The sequence below is a fragment of the Pseudochaenichthys georgianus genome, chromosome 13 (genome assembly GCF_902827115.2).
Source record: "Pseudochaenichthys georgianus chromosome 13, fPseGeo1.2, whole genome shotgun sequence".
NCBI lineage: Eukaryota > Metazoa > Chordata > Actinopteri > Perciformes > Channichthyidae > Pseudochaenichthys > Pseudochaenichthys georgianus.
In genome coordinates, this window is record NC_047515.1 from 32368877 (window position 1) to 32391330 (window position 22454).

The 22454-nt window shown below is 44.4% G+C and overlaps 2 protein-coding genes across 2 annotated transcripts; one reads left to right on the forward strand and one right to left on the reverse strand.

The window, feature by feature from the left end:
* Positions 1 to 1694: 1694 nt before the first annotated feature.
* Positions 1695 to 4932, forward strand: LOC117457042 (endonuclease domain-containing 1 protein). The gene is made up of 5 exons (XM_034096910.2): positions 1695 to 1772; positions 1860 to 1960; positions 2080 to 2194; positions 2417 to 2573; positions 4533 to 4932. Exons 1-5 carry the CDS (start codon positions 1695 to 1697, stop codon positions 4922 to 4924), a joined length of 843 nt encoding a protein of 280 aa, XP_033952801.1. The 3' UTR covers positions 4925 to 4932.
* An 854-nt stretch (positions 4933 to 5786) lies between these two features.
* LOC117457760 (TRPM8 channel-associated factor homolog) lies at positions 5787 to 21485 on the reverse strand. The gene is made up of 11 exons (XM_034097987.1): positions 20830 to 21485; positions 20480 to 20696; positions 10522 to 10807; positions 9403 to 9704; positions 8809 to 8983; positions 8563 to 8657; positions 7846 to 8056; positions 7466 to 7702; positions 6984 to 7207; positions 6704 to 6817; positions 5787 to 6049 (listed from the first exon to the last, which is right to left on the reverse strand). Exons 1-11 carry the CDS (start codon positions 21474 to 21476, stop codon positions 5807 to 5809), a joined length of 2751 nt encoding a protein of 916 aa, XP_033953878.1. The 5' UTR covers positions 21477 to 21485; the 3' UTR covers positions 5787 to 5806.
* Between the last annotated feature and the right edge of the window lie 969 nt (positions 21486 to 22454).

The window sequence follows — 22454 nt, forward strand, 5'->3', positions numbered from 1 at the left end:
AACTGGCTATAGATAAGCCAGTCCTTTATTAGTATATAAGTGCTCTGTTAGCAGTTCTTTGTTAGTAATTCTATCGCTTGAAGTGGAGTCGAAAGAGATGAGTTTTCAGTCTGCACCGGAAGATGTGCAGGCTTTCTGCTGTCCTGATGTCAATGGGGAGCTCATTCCACCATTTTGGAGCCAGGATAGCAAACCCACGTGTTTTTGCTGATGGGAACTTGGGTCCCCCTCGCAGGGCGGGTGCAGCGAGCTGTTTGGCTGATGCAGAGCGGAGTGCACGTGCTGGGGTGTACGGTTTAACCATGTCCTGGATGTAGGAAGGGCCAGATCCATTCGCAGCATGGTACGCAAGTACCAGTGTCTTGAAGTGGATTCTAGCAGTTACCGGAAGCCAGTGGAGGGAGCGGAGGAGCGGTGTGGTGTGGGAAAATGTAGGAAGGTTGAAGACCAGACAAGCCGCTGCATTCTGGATGAACTGCAGAGGTCGGATGGCACATGCAGGTAGACCAGCCAGGAGGGATCAGTAGGTACTACTGCTCATGCATACATGTAATGGATTACATGTTTAACTAAAGTAAAAGTAGTAATACCACATAGTAGAACAAACACATTACTATAAAGGAAAACTTGATCGATTCCAAATGAAATTTAGAAAATGTAGAAAGGTATCATAATCAAAATATACTCGAAATACCAAAGGTTTAAATATTTATTATTCAGAATGGTCTATTTCTGAATATTATTTATTATATCATTGGATTATAATTATTGATGTATTAAGTTGTTCATTACTTTAATGTTGCAGTTACAGTTTATACTGCTGGGAGGCCAGTGAATTCTTTGTGAAATAAAGACTTAATTTATTGTAGCCGATAGTAAAGCCACATAATTGATATTGATGATTATATTTTTGTTCTCAATCTTAAAATGTATCAATAGCTGAAATATATATAAATATAGGAGGATATCAGACCTTTGCAGTGCTAATATTGGGATTGTCTATGTTGTTTTTCAATTCTTACACACTCCCTCATCTACAACTTGTGGTGGCCGATTTTTGGTTTATCACACACAAATGTCACGTGGTAACAGGAGTTCAGATAAGTTAAGGACACACAAGGTGAAAGGTGACGGAAAGTCATACATAAAAGCCAGTTTCTGCTCAGCGTGGACCGTGGCAGCAGGCAGGTGGACCAGCGGGTGAGTTAAAAATACACACATATAACAAACTGATCCTCTTTCATTTGCAGGCCCAACAAGCCTTTTTTAGTTGCTGCGTTCAAAACTGCCATGTTGAAATAAAATATTTTATCATTAGGGAAAAACTGAATATAGATGTCATATTAATATTGTTTTATGCGGCTATAGATAATGTGATATACTATGGAACAAGTGTGTTTTTTTCCTGTTTCGAAGGCTGCATTACAGTGATTTCATTCTGTAATGTTTATTATTGGTCTTTACCCACTAAGTTGCTAGGTCCACATTACCGATGATTATTTCTTCAGAAATCATGTGTATGTAATGGAAGCACCAATAGTCAACTGTATATTTCGCGTTTTTAGTGAAATATGTTGTGATATTTGATATACGTCTACTGTATATTAACCAGCCCTAATTCACATGCTTATCTTCTGTTTTATTCAACTCTATAGGCCAATCAAGACTCCCAAATACTAGAGGTTATTTCCAGGATGCAAACTTTTGCCCCTTTGTGCGCTCTTCTCTGGCTCCTCTTTTCTGTAAATGCCGATCTTGTTGAACGTTTTGAGGTTTGTGACCTTATAGTTCAGTCAAAATTGTTAAGGAACATTTTATCTGTGTGTTGGTAAGTGGCTCAGTAAGTGATTTTGTCCCAGGATGTGCCAGAATGCGTGACGTACTTCTATAAGGACAAGGTGACAGACTGGGGGGCTTCAACACCTGGTGCTGCCCGTCTCTGTCAGCGCTTCAACAACAGGTAGGGAAGGGCAGAAAGTAGAATTTAGAAATTCTTTGAGCACTCAATGTTTCTTACACTTTTCCCTTGCAACATTCCTGATCTCTCAATCCTTTATTCTTAATCTTTTGCACCACCAGGTACCACTTTGCCACCCTGTATGACACCAACAACCGTATTGCTGTCTACTCAGCCTATCATTTCCAGCCCAGCAATGGAGGTGGTAGGGAGAAAAGGTGGTTTGTGGAGCCTCAGGTTGGTGGCACATTTGTGTTTGTGTAGTATATGCAAATCCACTGTACTAAATTGATGAACAAATAAATGAAAATGTAAGACATAGTTATCAAGTATGGAGAGTGTGGTTTGTAAGTAATCCACCAGGTGCATAATGCATCGATATCCTGCAATATTATGATACTATATGAGGCCTTTAGACATCATCTGTATCCTCAAAATGATAGAGTTTTTGTCTTACAGTTAGTAAACATGTCCTGGCAAGCAGAAATGAAGGATGGCTACTGGCTAGGGAAAGACCACCCTGGGGTCTACCAAGGAGAAAGACAGGCTCTGAATGAGGACTACACACATTCTGGGTTTGACCGAGGTCACCTCAACCCCAACGGACACCATCCCGGTAAGGGAGGATGAACTTTGATTTCAGTTTAATCCAAAAGGGGGATGTACCATATCAGATTAGGCCAAATCACAATGTATTACATGTATGCTAGTAACCAACTATCTTACTTGTTTCATCAACCATGGAGGAGTAAGGTTATTACACATCTACTCAAGTAGCCTCGAGACACTTAGACACATTCATACATGCCATTGAAGTTGTTTTGTTTATTACATTATATAAAAAAAAAGCTTTTTCAAAGAATATCCTAATGGGAACATTTCTCCGTCTTTGGTTGATAACTCTAATATGCTCATTTAGTTGGAGATGGGTAGTTACAGTGCACACAATAGTTAAATATGGGGTAGGTAAGTTTGATAAACCGGCTCGAGATACACTTTTTGTTATATTCCATGGAATGCTCTTAACATCCCGATAGCAATGAATATCTTAAGTGCTTTGACAAAAAATCATCTGTCATCTGTGGAAGCCATAGTAGGCTACTGTAAAAAGCACGACCAATCATCTGAGCCGGCCCGGCTAAAATAACTGGATGGCCTACCTGCCTGTCAGCCACCCTGTATGACACCAACAACAATCTGTACACAAACTTATCTCGCGCCCTCATTGGTCATGTGCGCGTTCGTGTGTGTTGGAGGAGGGGCTCTCTAAGGAAGTGGCAGATTTTTCAAATTCTAGCGCATTCTAGCTGGTTTCTCCAAAATGACCTACCCCACCTTTAATAGCCTAGTGTTTTACTGAGATCTAAAGATAGCAACGCTACACCACTTCACTCTTTCCGTGTTTACCTTTCACAATAAAAGACCAACTTTAATTACTCAGCACTTTTTTATAGATTAAACGCAACAAAACCGCTTACAATAGCGTTAGCCAACACGAATACTCACTCAGTGGCCATCTGGCCTCCCGGCCCTGTTGGTGTTGGTTGTATTTCCCAGTTTGGGGTCCTGAGTTCTTGAGCACACCTGAGTCCACTTGGGAATACAGTGTCCATGCATAGTAGGCCTAAATTCGACACAAGCTCAGCGTCAGCGAGGGCATCCAACAAAAACTGCCCCACTCTGACAGTGCATATACAATAATTAAGTTTTTGCACAATAAGGTAGCAAAAGTGTTTGCACACTGAGCTTCTGGAGGGTCTGATCATTTCCGCTTTGCAGCAGCCTCGGCTCAGCAGTGCCAGTGCATTTCTCTGGATATGACAATAGTCGGCCAAAAGAATGTAAAATGTATCCTTGCCAATTTCGGTACTAATTTTGGGATGCCTTTTTGGATTTCAAAATCACAAATAGTTTGCAATATAAGCCAGGAGAAGGAAGTTATGTTGTCGTTTCTTTAAACTTTATTGAGATAAAAACGTACAGTTTTGTTTATAAGCGGAGCCCGCCCCCTGGCTTTTGTTCTGGCTTTCACAAATAATCAAGGACTGAATGGCAGTTGCCAAGCTGGAATTAGATAAGTAGATATGTGCATTCTTCGTTTATTTTCATAGCTCTTCAGTCATATAATGCTCAACATCTTTGGAAGATTGTTATTTAAAATTAGTGTATTTAGTGTTCATCAAATTTAAAGGTGCAGTTAACTTTTTCATTTTGGGTATTTCATTTTGAGTGTTTTTTTGTAGGTCAGGGCTTTATTAGTTAGCGAATCCCTGGTTAATGTTGTGGAAAGGCACTTGTATGGTTGCTTTAATCTTATTCAGCTGCTGTTGCCTTGGATTTGGACCTTCCCCACAAAACCTGCCTCCTCCAGCTAATATCCTAAAAATGTTGAAGAATAATGGGTGCATTTTGAACTTGTAGATGTAGACTAACAATTTATCCAGCTGCTGTTGGACACATCTCTGTATCTTTCCTTCTCCCTCTAACCACATATAGACAGCTTTATTTCTCCAGAACCACAAACTTGATATCTTGCATCATTTACTGTAACTATCCATTCGTCTCTCTCTTACAGTCCCTGGCCGCAATGCCACTTTCACCCTGACCAATGTGGTTCCTCAGAACCCCAAAATGAACCAGAACGCCTGGAGGATCCACGAGTCCCAGCTCACAGACCTTTTCCGGGACAAGTGCTCTAAGGCCTTTGTGCTTGTTGGTGCAGTTCCCTCTGTGGACAACTGGATTGTGAAAAACAATGTGAAGCGGGTCAACATCCCAGACTACCTTTGGAATGCCTACTGCTGTGTGGACAACAATGGCAGACCCATTCAGAGTGGTGCTGCCACAGCGAGGAACACGGAGGAAAACTGGGTGGAGAAGCTCTCTCTAGAACAACTGGGAGATTTCCTCCAGCAGTTCTCCAATCAGCCAGTAGGGGAGCTGTTTGACAACAACTGCAAAGCATAAAAGATAATAAAGGGACGATAAAAAAAAGCAGCTGCCATTGCCCTTTATTTTTGCATTACATTTATATCACCACAAAATAAAACAGTGAGAAAACAAATACGTTTCACACTAAATATCAATTGTGCACATTTTGAAAATACAATGAGTTTCTGACATCATAAACTATACTTTTTTGTATGAATGATTAAATTATCTTAATTTCCTTGTCAAGAGATATGACATCCCTTCAGGGTTATAGTGAAACCTCATCCAATAATCATTCACATGAATAATACATAGGTATATTGTACTATCTTTAACATCCTAAAAGCAAACGATCTATCAGAAAAGTAACAAGAAGACATACTGATTAACTGATTACTGATCAACAAAACACCTGACACCTTAATGTTTTATTTTACTCTGAAGCTAATGACAACATTACCAACTATAGTAAACTGCTACAGCTCCACATCAGCACTAAAAGGTGTATTAGAGTTGTATGACCCTCAAAGGAGAACCTAGATAACACACTGTTTTACTTTGATGGCTTATATAACAGTGTTGCAAAGCTGATGTTACCAATGGTTTTTTTTGCTGAAAAAGATCTTAAGCTACTATGATCATCATGTGTATATTTACAGAGGAACACATTATGGTGCGTTTTTCAAAAGAGTTGCTCTTAGAAATGAACCCTAAGTTAAATATCATCGGACTCTTTGTGACATCTTAGTGTAACTTAAAGCCCAACCACAAGTTTTATACAGCTTCAGCTGCAAATTGACTTAAGTGCAATCTAAACTTGTTTAATTTGTTAAAAGGGAATACTAACATGTTTCTACTTTGACATATTGATAAGCTGACACTGATCTCTCTGCAATTTATTAAGCTGCAGTCAGAAGTTTAGTCATATTTGAGCATGGGGTGGTCGCTCCAGGGAGGCAGGGGGGTGAGTTTCTCCTCAGTGGCTCTGTCGATGGGCCAGCCCCAGGACTTAAAGAACGCAGACAGGTTCATCCCCACAGTCTGGGAGAAGGTCTCAGCATACAGGTTCATCTTTCCACTGTTGTCACTGGGGTAGTTGCTTATCTTGTGGTAGGCAGCAAATACCCTTTTAAAGGCATCCCAGCCAAATATTCCTTGGAGCTACATGGAGAGACATCATTTCGTAAGATTTAACACATTTACTGCAGTAAACTAGAAAAGTCTTAAGGGGCAATTCTAGCCACACAACAATAGAGTAGTATAATATTGTTGCACGGCCATAAGTCCATCACCTAGTCTAGAGTGAAATATCTTAACATGTATTGGATAGATAACAATGTAACTTGTTAAAGACATTGAGCTCCTGTGAGGATTAGTTATAACTTTTTTAAATGTTTAATTGTCCAATACTAAGGAGATTTAATTCTTCATAAGATGTGAGTTGACCTCTTGGACCGGGGTGTTAGTGAGATTTTTGGCGTGAGCCTTACCCCATCTTTGTTCAGAGTCTGATTTACACTTATGAACCACATTATTCCTAACATGGAGTTATTAATTCTTCATGTCCCCAAAACCAGTCCAAAGTCTTTCCACCTTTAAAGTGCTGGACCATTGGCCAAACCGTTATGTTACCGCCATAATCATACGTTCTACAACAGTCGAGGGATATTAGCAGGTCAATTAACTTTCAGCTTTACTTTTTCCTTATTTTTTAGCCTTTTGTAGGTTTCCATTTCTGTTTAAATGTCAACTGTAGTGATACCCAGGCATACATATTTTTTCCACATAATGTAAAACACATCAACTCTCTTTCACCTGCAGGTATGTCTCCAGGGCCGTCCACACATTCCAGTCGCTGAGATTCTTGCCTCCCTTAACATACTTATCTACAGTGTTCTTCCGATTTGTCAAGATCATCGATGGATGAGCCTGTATTGAACACAGTCAAGTCATTTTATTACAAGTAGGAAATAACAAGAGAGATTGAACTCTAAAATGAAAATGTCTCTCAATACAATAATTCTCTTAGAGATAGCTTTATTGGGCCTTTGGTCATACGTTTGAAAATACTGATATATGATATCCTTCTTCATACCTTTTCTCTTTTGAGCCCCAGCACCTCTTCATGCACATACACTGACCACAGGTTGCATGTGGCCTCTGTGGTGTGTGGTCTGAACTCTGAGCAGCTTCTCTGTTGGTTGTGTCCCAGTTCATGAACTTCTCCCCACAGGCCTGCAGTCCTGGCGTCCTCTGGTTCGAAAAGCTCAGCAGCTGATTTTGTGTGTATCATGACTGGATAGCCTGAATGCATCCAACCTGATTCAAGAGGAATACATATCACAAATCTTACAGGAATGCTTCTTTATAGTTCATATCTTTATTTCATGAGTTCAACATTTGAGAATGAGTTAAAACACACATTAAGCCTTTGAGCTGCAAACAAATGATCTCTATCAACCAATGCAGGTCTTGGAATAACAAAGCAAGTGTAATCTGGGACTAAGACAGAAAATCTTTCCGAACTTGTTAACAGTTTTTTTAATATCTGAGAATGTGAAAGCAAAACACACTTACCGGCAGAAATCTGCTCATCTGCTACCATACGTTCTTTGCGGGAGAATTTGTGTGGTATGACAGCCAGATCTGCAATGCCCTTCATGATGTCGTTCCACAGCGCTGCCACCTCATCAGGGCGCTCCAACTTTCTAACAACATCCGATGGTACGGTAAGGATGATGTTGTCAAACTCAAACTCTGCCCAGGGTGCTGGAGCTTTGCGCAGTGACAACCAATCAGCTGCTGTTGTCACACCTGAAATAAACACAGGATGGGTGTTGGGGTGAAATCAAAGCAGGGATTTGAATTATTATTGTAACATTTCACTGTAAAACATTATAGCCCTGCGGCCTAAAGTAATATTAAGGCATGCCTGATAAGCAGATACACACACTCACCAGACTTGTAGTAAGGAGCACTCACAGCCATCGGCACCACGACCTCTGCCCCCTCCACCTTTGTGTTGGGTGGAGCCACCAGGTAGATGAGCCCCCCCCACAGGTTCCACACCTGCATCTTCTCTGCTGTGACAGGAAATCGCTCACGAACAGACCTGGCTCTCTTCAACTCATCATGTTCCAGATAGTCTGTTTGGCAACCTATCTGGATCTGAGGGAGATATAGAAAATGTTGCTGCTTTGAAAACCTGTTTATAAAGTCTGCTGTGCTGTAGTTAGATTTTTCAGTTGAAGCAAACATTGGACACATAATGGGCCATTTTAGCATGAATCAATGGCAGCATGGCGGGAAAGTATGTGAGAGAGAGTCGAGAAATATCTGTTTTCATTGGTTTTATAACATAAACATTAACCTTATTCTCAACAAACTACAGCGGCAACTTCTCCCTATCGAGGCCGCAAAATATCGTGTTAACCTGATACCAATGAATAAATGGCCTTGATATTTTGCAAGTGTTGATTGCATAAATTATTTATTGATATGTCCAACATAAATATATATTATTGATACATTTGACTCAATATAAATATTTAGAGAGTGTCGTTATTTTACAGATTATATCTGTGATTTGGGGCATAATTGATAAGAGTGGACCTGAATTGGTTTTCTAAATTTTCATCAAACACATGAAAACTATATGATTTTGTATACTATACCGTCCAGTTCTTATTGACGATGTTTGCTGGTAGGATCATCTCTGTCTTCATACCAGGAGAGAGGTACAGACCTGTACTGATCCACTCATTCTCATCTGACACACAAACACAGAGTAGCAAAAATGTTAGGCACAGGTGTGCATGAAACGCAGAAGAGACCTTTTATCTTCTTCATGTGTTCATTACAGGTCTGAATAATTATTTCATAATCATTTTACACATCTGTTCACAACAATGTGGTCTGACCTGCTGTGTTAACAGTCATCCTGATCCTTTGGTCTTTGACAACTGGCAACACAGGAATATCTTTGATGAGGTACGGCAGGAGAGCATCAGGATCCAGGGACGCCTTATAAACCTCTGTCCCCACACTGAGGAGTAGGTGGTCTTTCAGATTCTTCACAGGATTCTTCACACTCACCTTCAAATAAATGAATTTGAATAATTAAAACAACTGAACCCTCTCCCTCATTGTGATAACTTCATAGCCAACAGCTGTCCAGTTGTGACAAAGTGAGGGTAAAAATAATAATGGCTTGAAGAACTTAATTTGAATGTGAAAAGAACACTGTATTGTCAGCAAACAATCAAGGTATTGCCTTAATATGCTTAAGCCTATGACCACAGAAAAATACCATTCAACAGTTTGGATGAAACAAATGTGGAGGTCTGATATCAGTGGTAAAGATTTAGGTGGTTATTGTGGTTGTTAAACAATGGTACTATGCTACTATTGTTTTGCAATTACTTGTTATAGCCAGTAGTTATTGTAAATTGCAGCTTTTCCATAAACAGAATTCAATTCATAAAACTTAATAGAACTAATAATTCTCTACCCACCTGTGGCATGCCAAGCTTCTTCAATATGTCAGTGAGGATGGAGAGCACGTGTTTGTAAGAGTGGCTGCCATAAGCCTTCATCATCAAGAAGTTGGTACACTCCATTTCCAGTTTTTTAAGTTGTTTCTCCTCATGCGTGGGGAGTTCTTCGCCCTTGGTAACACGACCAGCAAAGCGAGAGAGGACATGGCGGAAGTGGTTGTTGTCCTCCTCAGTTTCGGTTGGCACAGGAACTTTGTAGGAACCTTCACCAATATGTGCTGGCATAACACTCAAGCCCATTCTGTTCAGGATCTTGTTTCCTGAAACACAGATCAGAAAATATCATTTAATCTACAGGACAATTTTTAATCCATTCTCCATCCAATATAATTAGCGTTTGATGGATTGGATCCAATTTACTTCAGTACCACATTTAAAAAGTAGCCTGTCCATATTCAACTATAACTCAATTCATATTTTAAAACCTACATTTTATTCAAGTTTATCAAGGTCTGTTACATTTTGATTATAAAGCAGTAGCCTGTTGATAAGGATCATTAGGGTTAGAGTTGAGGTACCCAAGAGAAAATATCATGATGTGTCCAAAATGATGGACCCAATCTGAAAAGGATACATTGGGAATACGACTGAAATATGAAAATATAAAAAAACACAAGACAAAAACAGGGTCCTAATAAACCTGAAGATAATTAGACCAAATCCAAAAACCCCAAATCAGACCATTGAGAGAAAACAACTACAATGGTGACATCATGTAATCGCATCCCAAAAGAATGGCCACACAACATCAACACCGTCTGCAGCCAAGTGGGCAAAAGATAGACAGAAAATACACTTCTAATATATTTTATGTGAATCCATTTGATAACTAAAGATGACAATCTTTGTGCTTGTTTTTATAGTCTCATTGTGTGTTGTTCTGTCATTCTCAACTCGCCCTCATGGTGTCATCAGTGTTGTGCACAAACAGACTGACTGACTTTCTCACTGGCTGCAGCAAAGTAACCACTACATTTCTGGAGAAAAAAACATGTGGGGCTGTAATCACACATTTATGCATGATGAATGTAAAAGTAACAAAGTAACATCACATGGATATTCTGATGATTATCCTACCTGAGAAATCTGTGAATGGGTTTAGCCCAAAGTTTTTGTGTGCCCAGTTCCACACATGCCCACCAATCAGCAGGCCTCCTCCCTCTGCTACAAAGTCTTGCATCTCCTCCACATGATCGTCCTTCCACACTGTGCACACAAATACACTCAGGTCTTTCCTGAACGCTGCCTCCTCGTACTTTAACCCTGATTTGCTGAGAAGTTTGAGGTTAGGCTCTACACCAACAACTCCCTTCCGGCCTTGGTCCAACCAATCGATGGCATTTTTCCAAAAAGAAAGTAGTTTCTGTAATGACAGGGGGTTATTTCAAAAGAGATAGTAGTTCTCATTCATAACACTCCGTTCGATGTCTCACTATGGGATGCGTCTCATCGCGGAGCAAACAGAAGCATCAATCTCATTACGCCAATCCCGATTGGCTGGTGATCTTGACGTCAACGTCAGGGGAAATCACCCCTTATAAGTAGCTTGCGCCACGACGCATGCGTCATTCAAACACCTCTTCTCGCTTCAGAGCACATCTCGAACGGTAGCCGGGCTAGCTTAACAGTCCACAGACTGAACCCAAAGCTAATTTTCGGTCGACGGGCGTTAGCCGGCTACCCTATTCTCTCTCAGAAGAAGTACCATAGTCAACCTCGCCGAATTCTTCCTCGGGAAGTAAGGTAAGATTTTGACTTGCAAGTTAGCAACACACCAGTTGCTAGCTTGTGCTTTTTTCCCTCACTGCCGACACCACGGTAGCGAGGATGTTTTTTATTCTTTTTTCTTCCCCGGAGGATAAAAGGATTTAAAGAATATTGCCACACCAGGTAATATTCTTTGAGAGGAAAGGATCCACACTACCTTTTTTCTCCGGATAAAGGACAGTTTGGGACACTTTTTTTCGACATACCTGTTAAGAGCGGGTCCTCTCCATGGACGCCTCTCTCCCTCACACCAGAGGAGTCTGGGACTCGAAGGCTCGGTTCTGCGACTGCGGGTTGAAGATAGCAGGCACAGACTCACACCAGGTCTGCTCGTCCTGCCTCGGGCTGGAACACGCCCAGGAGGCTATCGACGACCCCGGCTCGTGCGGGCATTGTGCCCACCTCACCATAAAGAGCCTTCGCCGACGGTTAGCACGACAAGCTAGCCTGTCGGGACAGGATCCCTTCATGTCCACTGGTTGGCCGGCTGGCAACCAAGACACGGGGGCGTCCGCCGCAGAGACTGAGTCCCTCGCCTTCACGGCCTGGGGCTCATCAACCGCGGCAGCCGCGGAACCGGTTTCCCGCGCCATATCAGGCCGGGTCCCGGTGACGGCAAAGGACGCGGGAACGGGACCCCACGCTATACCAAGCTGGGGCTCCCGACTGGACCTCACCATGGTTTCACCCGCGGAGGATGTCCTGGAATTAAATTACATGGAGGACGAAGAGGATGCTTCTGAGTTCCTCCTGTCTGATTCGGACGAGCAAGAAGACGACGTCTTCATGTCACCAGCTCAGGCTGCAAAGCCGGGAGCGATGGCTGCTCTCTCGGGCGATAGCACACCAGCTTCGCCCTGTCTCAGTATGGACCTACAAGCCGTGTGTCAACGTGCTGCGGCCAGACTAGACATTCCATGGCCCGAAGTGGCCAAGGAGACCTCCAGGTCCCGTTACGAGGGAAAACTGTTTTTCCAAACAACGAGGACAAAGAGGCAACTCCTCCCGGTCTTCCCGGAGATGTTGGATGAGGTGTTGGTCTCGTTGAGAGACCGGCCCTTTAGCAACAAGGCCCCAATCCAGGGTGCCTCCTCCCTTGACTGTGACGGTATGCCTGCTCCACATACCGCCTATGGAACCGCTGGTGGCAGCCCACCTCCTACCGAGGATGGGCCCGTCACCGAGCAGGAACCCCACACTGCCAGCAAAAACAGACCGATTCCAGTTGACCATGACGGAACGGGCCTACAAAGCTGCAGCATTGTCCGCCAGAGCTCTGAACGTTTCCTCGATGCTAACCGCGTACCAAGCGGAGCTCTGTGAGGATCTGTCAAGCGATTCTGGACCGGCCACTCTGGACGAGATAGCCGCGGTCACAGACATTTGTCTTCGTGTCCAACGCTGCGCCGTCCAGGCCACGGGCAAAGTGATGGGGATCATGGTGGTGCAGGAAAGAGCTAGATGGCTCAACCTCACCAACCTCCCGGACCGGGAAAAAGAAGATGTGCTGGATATGCCCATCGTTCCCGAGGGAATTTTCGGCTCCGCTCTCGCTTCCATGCAGAGGAGGTGCGAGTCGAAAAAGAAGGAAGACGAGGCCCTCCACCTCTGTCTCCCTCGACAACACACTCTCACTCCCTAAGCGTCCAATAGCGACGTTTGGTCAGTGTCCGTGGCGTCCAATTGTGACGCTCCTAGGCTCCTTCAGCATCATAAAGGGACGCAAATAGCTTTCAACTGATTGCAATGTATTCCCATCTGCGTCGGGATTTGACGCTCATGGAAGCACGGCATTCGTTTATGTCGGCTGCCCTTAAAGGTAATGTGAGCGTCCATTCCCATTGGATAAAGGAGAATTTTACACCCGGAAGTAAGTACTCCTCTTACTGTCGATTGATTTTACAGTGATATCTGCACTACTCATCGACTAAAAAACACCAGATTATCCTTGTTAATTACACAACATTGATTGGTTTAAATTGTGTGCAATGCTTTTGTATTTTTCCCCTTCGATTCGGAGAAACAAATATGTTTTCTGAGTAAAGGATGGCAGAAGACACTACACTACCCAGAATCCCCAGCTATCGTTTGGCCTACATCATGTGCTCTGTTTGACAAACCCCGTTTTTTTCACCATTCATTCCGATGGCTGGCGTCTATGTCACGTGATCTTCACATTTCTCCCTGCAGAAAAAGAAAACATGGCCGAACTTCGTTTTATTCTCGGTAGAAAATGCCTATTTTAAAGTTAGTTTGGCCATTAAAATGCGTTTTGATGTCATTTGATGCGAGAAATATGAGTTTTTATTTCAGATTATGTGTGCAGTGGATGTACATGATCTTTAGTTTGCTAGTTATTACGAAGATTACTTCAGGAAATCGCGACGTTTTCATTGTTACCAAGGTGGTTGCTAGGGACGCTGCTATCGATATTATTTCTGTTATGTTGTGTAACTGTTTAATGGTGTTATCTTTATTGCTACCCCCTTCCCCGTCAATGTATAGTGTTGGTCCACAGCCTAAACATATTAGTTTAACAAAATCCGCATCTAAAGATAGCCTACGTTATTTCCCCCCTGTGCAATTCCAGTCTCACATCTCACAGCACATCGTCATTAACAAATACCGGAAACAGACCAAAATAATAATAATACCTTATTCCGAGTGTGCTTGCTTTTCTCTTTGAAAGTCATCACATAACGGCATTGTAATACACGGTTCGGCTGCATTACATATTACATATCTGCCGTAGTTCTGTATTTATAGAGCCCTGATGAGAAGACAAACATGAGGAACTGAAAACGTGACGTGGATCATAAATATATCAGCCATTAAACAACATCTTACATTTCTTTTCACACAATACGTCTCCTTGCAGTATCAACACTAATTCGGCTCACTTTTATATTTGATCCAATTGGTAGATAGGCTGTATTTACACCATAAAGGTGCACAGCTGATATAAAGGGACACCTGGTGGTTAAAGCATGTTATTGAATTTCAATATTTTTATTATTAGATATTAATACGATCCCTATAAAGTATATTCATTACTCGTTATTCTCTACTAATTGTTAATTAAAGACTGTATGTAATGACTATTTTGCACATCCATTTCAAGATTTTCTAAGGTTTATTGACATATCATATAGGCCTACACAACTGTGGTGTAGTTCTGCACTGAATGAAAAACTTGGGTTGCAGGTTCCTCAATAGTGCATTACAAGACATCTATCAATTTGTGCATACCTCCAGCAATGTTAACTATGTTGAAGCACTTATTTTAACTGATATTATACATATGTATTATACTCTTATAAGATGTATGCAGATATTTCATCTCCGGCCTTGTCAGGTATTGAACAATCAATAAATAAAGAACACAGAATTGTTGAATATAAAACACAGAATTTATGTGATTATACTAAATGATTTTCAAATAAACACAACTGCATATTTAACTGTTACACATGCTGATCCCAAAGCGAGAGCTGTGTCCGGGTCCTCGGCAGTAAGTCGGACCCATTTCCGGTGAGGGTTGGCCTCCGCCAGGGCTGCGCTTTGTCACCAATCCTGTTTTGTAATATACATGGATCGGATTTCGAGGCGTAGTCGTGGGGGGGGGGGGGGTCTGCAGTTCGGTGGACTAAGGATTGCACCACTGCTTTTTGCAGATGATGTGGTTCTGATGGCTTCATCGGTCTGCGACCTTCAGCACTCACTGGATCGGTTCGCAACCGAGTGTGAAGCGGCTGGGATGAGGATCAGCACCTCCAAATCTGAGGCCATGGTTCTCAGCAGGAAACCGATGGACTGTCCACTCCAAGTAGGGAATGAGTCCTTACCCCAAGTGAAGGAGTTCAAGTATCTCGGGGTCTTGTTCTCGAGTGAGGGATCAATGGAGCGTGAGATGGGCCGGAGAATCGGAGCAGCGGGAGCGGTATTGCAGTCGCTTTACCGCACCGTTGTGACGAAAAGGGAGCTGAGCCGGAAGGCAAAGCTCTCTGTCTACCGGGCCATTTTCGTTCCTACCCTCACCTATGGTCATGAAGGATGGGTCATGACCGAAAGAACGAGATCGCGGATACAAGCGGCCGAGATGGGTTTCCTCCGCCGGGTGGCTGGTGTCTCCCTTAGAGATAAGGTGAGAAGTTCGGTCATCAGGGAGGGACTCGGAGTTGAGCCGCTCCTCCTTCGCGTCGAAAGAAGCCAGTTGAGGTGGTTCGGGCACCTAGTTAGGATGCCACCTGGGCGCCTCCCTAGGGAGGTGTTCCAGGCACGTCCAGCTGGGAAGAGACCAAGGGGTAGACCTAGGACCAGGTGGAGGGATTATATCTCTTCGCTGGCCTGGGAGCGCCTTGGGATCCCCCAGTCAGAGCTGGTTGATGTCGCCAGGGAAAAGAAAGTTTGGGGCTCTCTGCTGGAACTGCTACCCCCGCGACCCGACCACGGATAAGCGGGAGAAGATGGATGGATGGATGGACATGCTGATGTAACGCAAATGTTCCAACTTGGGATCAATAAAGTATATCTTATCTTAAGCTGATCGATGGCTACTGCCATATTTGCAAAATGTGCCTCTGAACCTTGACAAGTGCATGTTTCAGGCTTATCAATTAATGTAATGTAATGTTATCACAGGGGTCACACACATAAGACCAGCTGTTAAATAAAGCTCTTCTGACCTTAGCTGGCATGTGGGTATATATATTAATACTGCCCATAATGGGCACAAGCAATTTTCACCCATTTATTAATTATATGTTTTAAATGTGAGTGTTTCCTGTCCCCTAAACCTCCAGGGATGTACACAGTTTAATACTGGCAACTTCTTATTATGGGAAATACGAAAACGTCTTTTAAAACTACAACTCCCAGCAGAGACGTGCCATAGAGAACATGTTGCGAAACAGAATAGCCAGCATGTGTAGTTCTGGGGACGGGGTGGGGGAGGGGGGACGCGGTGGACCCGTTCAAATCCAGTTTTGGACAGTCTGCCGTGGTGCCATCCCATTTCAAGTGCTGTTCGAGAATCGGCTTAACCCTCGGAGCACACTCTCCAATCACAGAGCTTGAGGACTATCACGGGGTTTGTCAAGAGCACATGGTGTAGTCCAAACGATAGCTGGGGATTCTGGGTAGTGTAGTGTCTTCTGCCATCCTTTACTTCTGGGAATGGACGCTCACATTACCTTTAAGGGCAGCCGACATAAACGAATGCCGTGCTTCCATGAGCGTCAAATCCCGACGCAGATGGGAATACATTGCAATCAGTTGAAAGCTATTTGCGTCCCTTTATGACGCTGAAGGAGCCTAGGAGCGTCACAATTGGACGCCACGGACACTGACCAAACGTCGCTATTGGACGCTTAGGGAGTGAGAGTGTGTTGCCCTCGAAGGGTCCAGCCGCTGCCTCCGCAACAGCGACCCTTCGCCCAAGCTGCTCCGAACCCTGCTGGATCTAGAGTACCAGATCAGCAGAGGTCGCAGCCCGCCCCGAGTCCCCAGCCCAGGCAGGAGACGAGGGCGAGTTGGTCTAGAAAACCTCCGGTCCCGGCTGCAGCCCAGGCGCAGCCAACCCAGAATTTCGGCCAGCAATCAAGGAGGAAGAAGCGAGCGGCATGACAGCCCCTCCTTCTCCCTTCTGTGACAGAGCTGGAAGTTCCTTCTCCGGCTCGAATTGTGTTCCCGCTGCCTCGAGAGATGCCTCAACGCCATCCTCAAGTCTGCACAAAACACATGTCACATCATTATTGTTTGAATAAACCATTTTTCGCTGACGCATCCAGGCTTCGGCCAAGGGCGCAGCTCAAAAAAATGAAAAGAAAAACAATAAACAGTCCGTTAACCATAAATCCCCTTCTGAGAGCAGCTACGGCCTCTCTCAAAAGGCGGATAATAAACGGGTCTGTGAAGGCACCACCGCCACGCGCATGCGCAGTGCCGGTTGGGGCTTTAAGGGCACTACCGCCACGTGCGCACGCAGTGCCGGTTAGAGCTGTAAAGAACGGCCCGTCAATCCTTTCCCTTTCGAGAGCAGCTACGGCATCTCTCAAAGGACGGATTATTGACGGGTCCGTGAAGCCACCGCCACGTGCGTGCGCAGTAACGGTGGGGACTGTTGAAATGGGGTACCACCGTGTTCAGACACTAGAGGGCCCCATGACACAACAAACAGAGTCTCAGAGGGCAAGAGATGTGACATCTCCGCTGGCTCTAAGGAGCACACAGTGGAAGATGCTCACAACATCTGCTTGGGTTTTCAAGACAGTAACACGGGGTTACAGACTCCAATTCGCTGTCACCCCCCCTCGTTTCTCGGGCATTTTGTATTCACAAGCCCGAGGAGAGTCAGCTCATATTCTAGAGAGAGAGATCCTCTCACTTCTAGAAAAGAGAGCTATATCTGTTGTACCTGCCGAGCAGAGTCAGAGTAGTTTTTATTCCAAGTACTTCCTCGTCCCCAAACGAGGAGGGAACGGAATCCGGCCAATACTGGATTTGAGGGTTCTGAACAGATATCTAAAAAGATATAAATTCAGAATGCTCACTCACACATCTCTGCTGCGTCTCGTGCGACAAGATGATTGGTTTACATCAGTCGACCTGAAAGATGCGTATTTCCACATCCCAGTATATTACCCACACAGGAAATATCTGAGATTCGCATTTCAGGGGATCTGTTACGAATACAGAGTACTTCCCTTCGGCCTGTCTCTCAGTCCAAGAGTGTTTGTACGATGTACGGAAGCTGCGATAGCCCCGTTAAGACAACAGGGTATTCGCTTGGCGACCTACCTGGACGACTGGCTGCTTCTCGCACAGTCGGAGCACGAGGCTATTACGCAGACAAATGTTCTCGTAAAGCACCTGCTCAACCTGGGTTTCATAATAAACACAGAGAAGAGCATGTTGTGCCCCGCGCAGACTATACTCTTCCTAGGGTTACACCTGAACTCGGTGCCCTTTTCAGCTCGCCTGTCAGCGGAAAGAGTGAAAGCTTTCAGAGCTTGCCTCGCTTTATTCCAGCGTCGCAAACATGTTCTCTTCAGAACATGCCTGCGGTTGATGGGGCTCATGGCGTCAGCCATCCTGGTCGTACGACTAGGACGCTTACACATGAGGGAGTTTCAGCGCTGGGTAGCCGCCTTAAAACTAAACCCCGCGCGTAATGGTTACTGTGAAATGCGTAACGGCACTGCGCCACTGGTTGCACCCGACTTTTCTAGTACGGGGCGTGCCTATGGGTGCTGTCCTTTCACGAAGGGTGGTCACCACAGACGCATGTCTGACAGGTTGGGGAGGTATTTATGAAGGCCGCCCGGTGAGGGGTCTCTGGAGCAGAGACCTCCAGCGGGCACACATAAATTACCTGGAGCTTTTAGCGGTGTGCCTCACCCTAAAGCACTTCCTGCCTTTTCTCAGAGGACACCATGTCCTCGTGAGGACAGACAATACGACGACAATATCGTATATAAACCGCCAAGGGGGTTTGCGTTCTCTCCAGTTACACATGCTGGCACGCAAACTGATCCTATGGAGCAGCGGGCGTCTCCTCTCCCTGAGAGCGACGCACGTACCGGGTGTGTCGAACCTCGGGGCAGATCTGCTGTCCAGAGGTATACCACTTTATGCAGACTGGACTTTACATCCAAGGATTGTGAGCCAGCTGTGGGTGCGTTATGGCAGAGCCGCGGGGGATCTGTTCGCATCAAGAGAAAATGCTCAGTGTCAGCTGTTCTTTTCGATGCGCGACCTAAACGCACCGTTAGGCGTGGACGCACTCGCACACGTTGGCCTTCGGGCCTTCTGTACGCGTTCCCACCCTTGGCTCTGATTCCCCAAACTCTGGCAAGAGTGAGGGAACAACGCCACACACTTATTCTGATAGCTCCGCACTGGCCAGCTATGTACTGGCTGGCGGAGATTTATCAGCTGCTGTGCGGGCAGCCATGGCAGCTCCCGCTACACAGGGGCATACTGTCCCAGGCGGGGGGTGAGATTTTTCACCCACACCCAGAGCGCTTGGCCTTATGGGCCTGGCCCGTGAGTGGTACAACCTGAATATAGTGAGACTCCCTCATAGGGTGTTAACACTATTCAGAGTGCGAGAGATTCCTACACCAGGTCTCTCTAACATAGTGCTGTTACTGACCCTGGCTTCCGCCAGGCGAGCCAGTAAGGTTTTCAGACACTGTCTGTACATGTACCCAATGGATATTGAGACATTTCCTCAGCCGCTGGGTCCCTACGGGGAACAGCAGCGGGATTTGCTGTGTCCAGTTTGTGCTTACGCACCTGTATGGACAGATCAGGGGTGTTTGTCATAATGACCAACTCCTGGTGTCCTGGGCTAACCCTTAAAGGGGGGCAAGCCGGTTACTAAGCAACGGCTCTCCCACTGTCGTGTGGAGGCTATTGCTTTGAGACCCTTACGAGTCAGAGTTTGCAGGCACCTTCGGGTCCGCGAGCTCTTTCAAATCAGGGTCTGGCTGCATCCTGGGCTCTGTCCAGGATGTCTCCCATCCAAGACATCTGTGCAGCGGCAAGCGGGTCTTCGCCGCTCACGGTTGTCTGCTTTTACAGGCTGGGCGTATCCGCTCCAAGCGTGGCCCGAGCAGTGCTGGGCACCTTGTTGAGTCGGGACTCCACCTGTTAAATTCCGGTTGGTCGGTGGTCTTCGAGATAAGCTCGTCTGGCAATACGGGAGCTACAATATCCCATAGTGAGACATCGAACGGAGTGTTATGAATGAGAACTATAGGTTACTTACGTAACCCCAGTACTCAGAGTAACATGAAGTGAGATGTCTCACCAGACGGCCCTCCTTGCTATGGTGAAGCGAGAAGAGGTGCTTATTTTTGAATGATGCATGCGTCGTGGCACGCAAGCTACTTATAGGGGGTGATTTCCCCTGACGTTGACGTCAAGATCACCAGCCAATCGGGATTGGCGTAATGAGATTGATGCTTCTGTTTGCTCCGCGATGAGGCTCATCCCATAGTGAGACATCTCACTTCATGTTACTCTGACACTTGGGTTACGTAAGTAACCTATAGTTTATCATGTAAAATGGTTTGACATAACAATATCTAACATCATTTAGCATATTGAAGATATCCCACTTTTGGTGGCCTAATGACATAGTATATTTCATAACTGAAACTCAAATCACGAGCACATTTTTCACAATGCGTTCAAACGCTTTCAAAACTGATTTCTGTTCATTTAAAAGCATTCTAATATTTTTCATTAATTCCGACTGTACCTCTGTTTTAAGAGGATATTCATGTGTGATCACAATGACCCGCCCCCGTCCATAGTAGCTTCCGGCCAGGAATGCCCGTCCATCCTCAGTGGTACCAATGGGGAAGGCTAACGGGCCATGGATTAGTGCCTCAGAAGCTACTATACCATCGGTGAGGTCAAACTCTGAAACCCCCTGGAGTAAGATCTCCAGGTCATCTTTAAAATCTTTACCATCACTGTAATAGTGGACAGAGAAGAGAGAGACACACACACACAGGGGGAGATGAAATATACAGCAGACGGAACTTTAAACTCCTTATTATAAAAGAAAAGTCACAAATATGAGATGGAGGAGGTGTCTACTCTTACCGTAAAGTCATCCATGAGGATGGGATCTGAGGGTAGACAGGCAGGATCTCTACCTTCCCATAATGCGCAGTAAAGTAGATCCCTGCCACAGCAGACACTTTATTCCCTGGGAAGTGTAGCAGTGTGTTCTCTTTTGGCTTGGTTGAAGCCCAGTGCCACGCCTGACCTGCTATCAGCACTCCTCCTCCAGCTTTCAGAAATGCCACCAGGTCTTTAGCGTCTGCTTCCACGCCGTAGGCATCTGTCACATAGACACCAACCTCCCTACTGTCACTAAAGGACCCAACAGCTTTAACTTTGAGGCCAGATTTGATGAGGTTATCAGCGACAGCCTTCACTTTATTGTTGACCCCCACAGTGAGGTTGTCAGATCCTTCTCCTCTCAGCCAGGTCACAGCGTTCTCTACCAGAGCAGGAAAAGCGGTCAGATAGCCCTCATGACCGAGGACCACAATCCTTCCTCTGCCGTACCGAGAAGCTGCCATCAAGACCTGGCCTTGGCTGTTGATTGCTAAAGGAAAGGCATGGTCTCCATTCAGCACCAGGTCACAGGGAACAAACGGGCCATTGAGGTCCAGCTCTTTCAAGCCTTTCATCAGGGACAGGTAGGCCCCTTCATGATAGGACTTTGTGGTTTGGGTGCTCATGGTGTTGTACAGTAATTCAAAGAGAGCGATGTGTTGTTTTGAGTCAGGCTGTTCTGTGGGAATAAAATAGAATGAACAGAGCTTAAAATAAGATCCTTTACACAACGCCACACTTATAAACTTTGGCAAAGACCTTTATTTTACATCACCTACAAGTCCTTGATTTAGCAAAATAAGATAAAAACCCTTTCTCAAAAACCTGTCGAATATGCTTTTTTATAGGATCACACACATGCACATTATGTATTGTCAAGTTCTAAATTCAAAGATTAAAAAGAATGAAAGTCATCTCACCTTTCTCTAAGACCACTTTACTTGTCTACTTGAAAAGAGTTATATCTCCCTTTTGTATACATCAAACCAACCCCCTCCCTTCATTGGAGCGTTAAAAGACAAGTTATAACACATTTTAATAAGAACGAATCATAGAAATATTCGGGGAAGTAATAAAGAGGATCTGCTTCTTGAGGAGCATGGTGTTTAGTACCACGCTATTAACATGTTGCTGCATGCAATCAGCTTGTGTATTGTGGCACGTAATGTCCACAGCAGCACACATTAACAAATAAAACAAGTTTAATTGAAATACTTGAGTTGTGTATTTTTCGTAATATTTGTAATCTGAGCAATGTAGCCTTTAATTCATGAAGAGGAAGCATATATATCTATGGATATTTTTCAAGATTGCTTTTTTTGAAGAAACACTAGTGTAGCCTACGTATTTCAATTGTCAAGTCATCTCTAATAGAAAGACACGTTTATTTGTAGCACTTTACAATAAGACTACCCTTATAAAGGGGTTTATGAATAGTTTGTAATTAATTAATTAATTAGGTTGTGAACACTTTATAAATCCTTAATAAGCTTTTATAAGACATGAAACAGGGCAACTGTGACCGGTTGCTTGCCAAATTGTGAGCCCGCATTTATCTGTACTGCTAAGCCTTATTGGTAGTAACTAATGTAATGTGTTTTACA

What these genes read in the sequence shown, in the direction of transcription:
- LOC117457760 (XM_034097987.1), bottom strand. Translation starts at nt 21,476, where the DNA reads ATGAGCACCCAAACCACAAAGTCCTATCATGAAGGGGCCTACCTGTCC. An exon ending in GATGACTGTTAACACAGCAG is followed by an intron (nt 8,658 to 8,808) that starts GTCAGACCACAT and finishes TTTGTGTGTCAG; the next exon opens with ATGAGAATGAGTGGATCAGT. An exon ending in CCCTGGAGACATACCTGCAG is followed by an intron (nt 6,050 to 6,703) that starts GTGAAAGAGAGT and finishes CTCTCCATGTAG; the next exon opens with CTCCAAGGAATATTTGGCTG.
- LOC117457042 (XM_034096910.2), top strand. Translation starts at nt 1,695, where the DNA reads ATGCAAACTTTTGCCCCTTTGTGCGCTCTTCTCTGGCTCCTCTTTTCT. An exon ending in GGTGGTTTGTGGAGCCTCAG is followed by an intron (nt 2,195 to 2,416) that starts GTTGGTGGCACA and finishes TTTGTCTTACAG; the next exon opens with TTAGTAAACATGTCCTGGCA. An exon ending in CCCCAACGGACACCATCCCG is followed by an intron (nt 2,574 to 4,532) that starts GTAAGGGAGGAT and finishes TCTCTCTTACAG; the next exon opens with TCCCTGGCCGCAATGCCACT.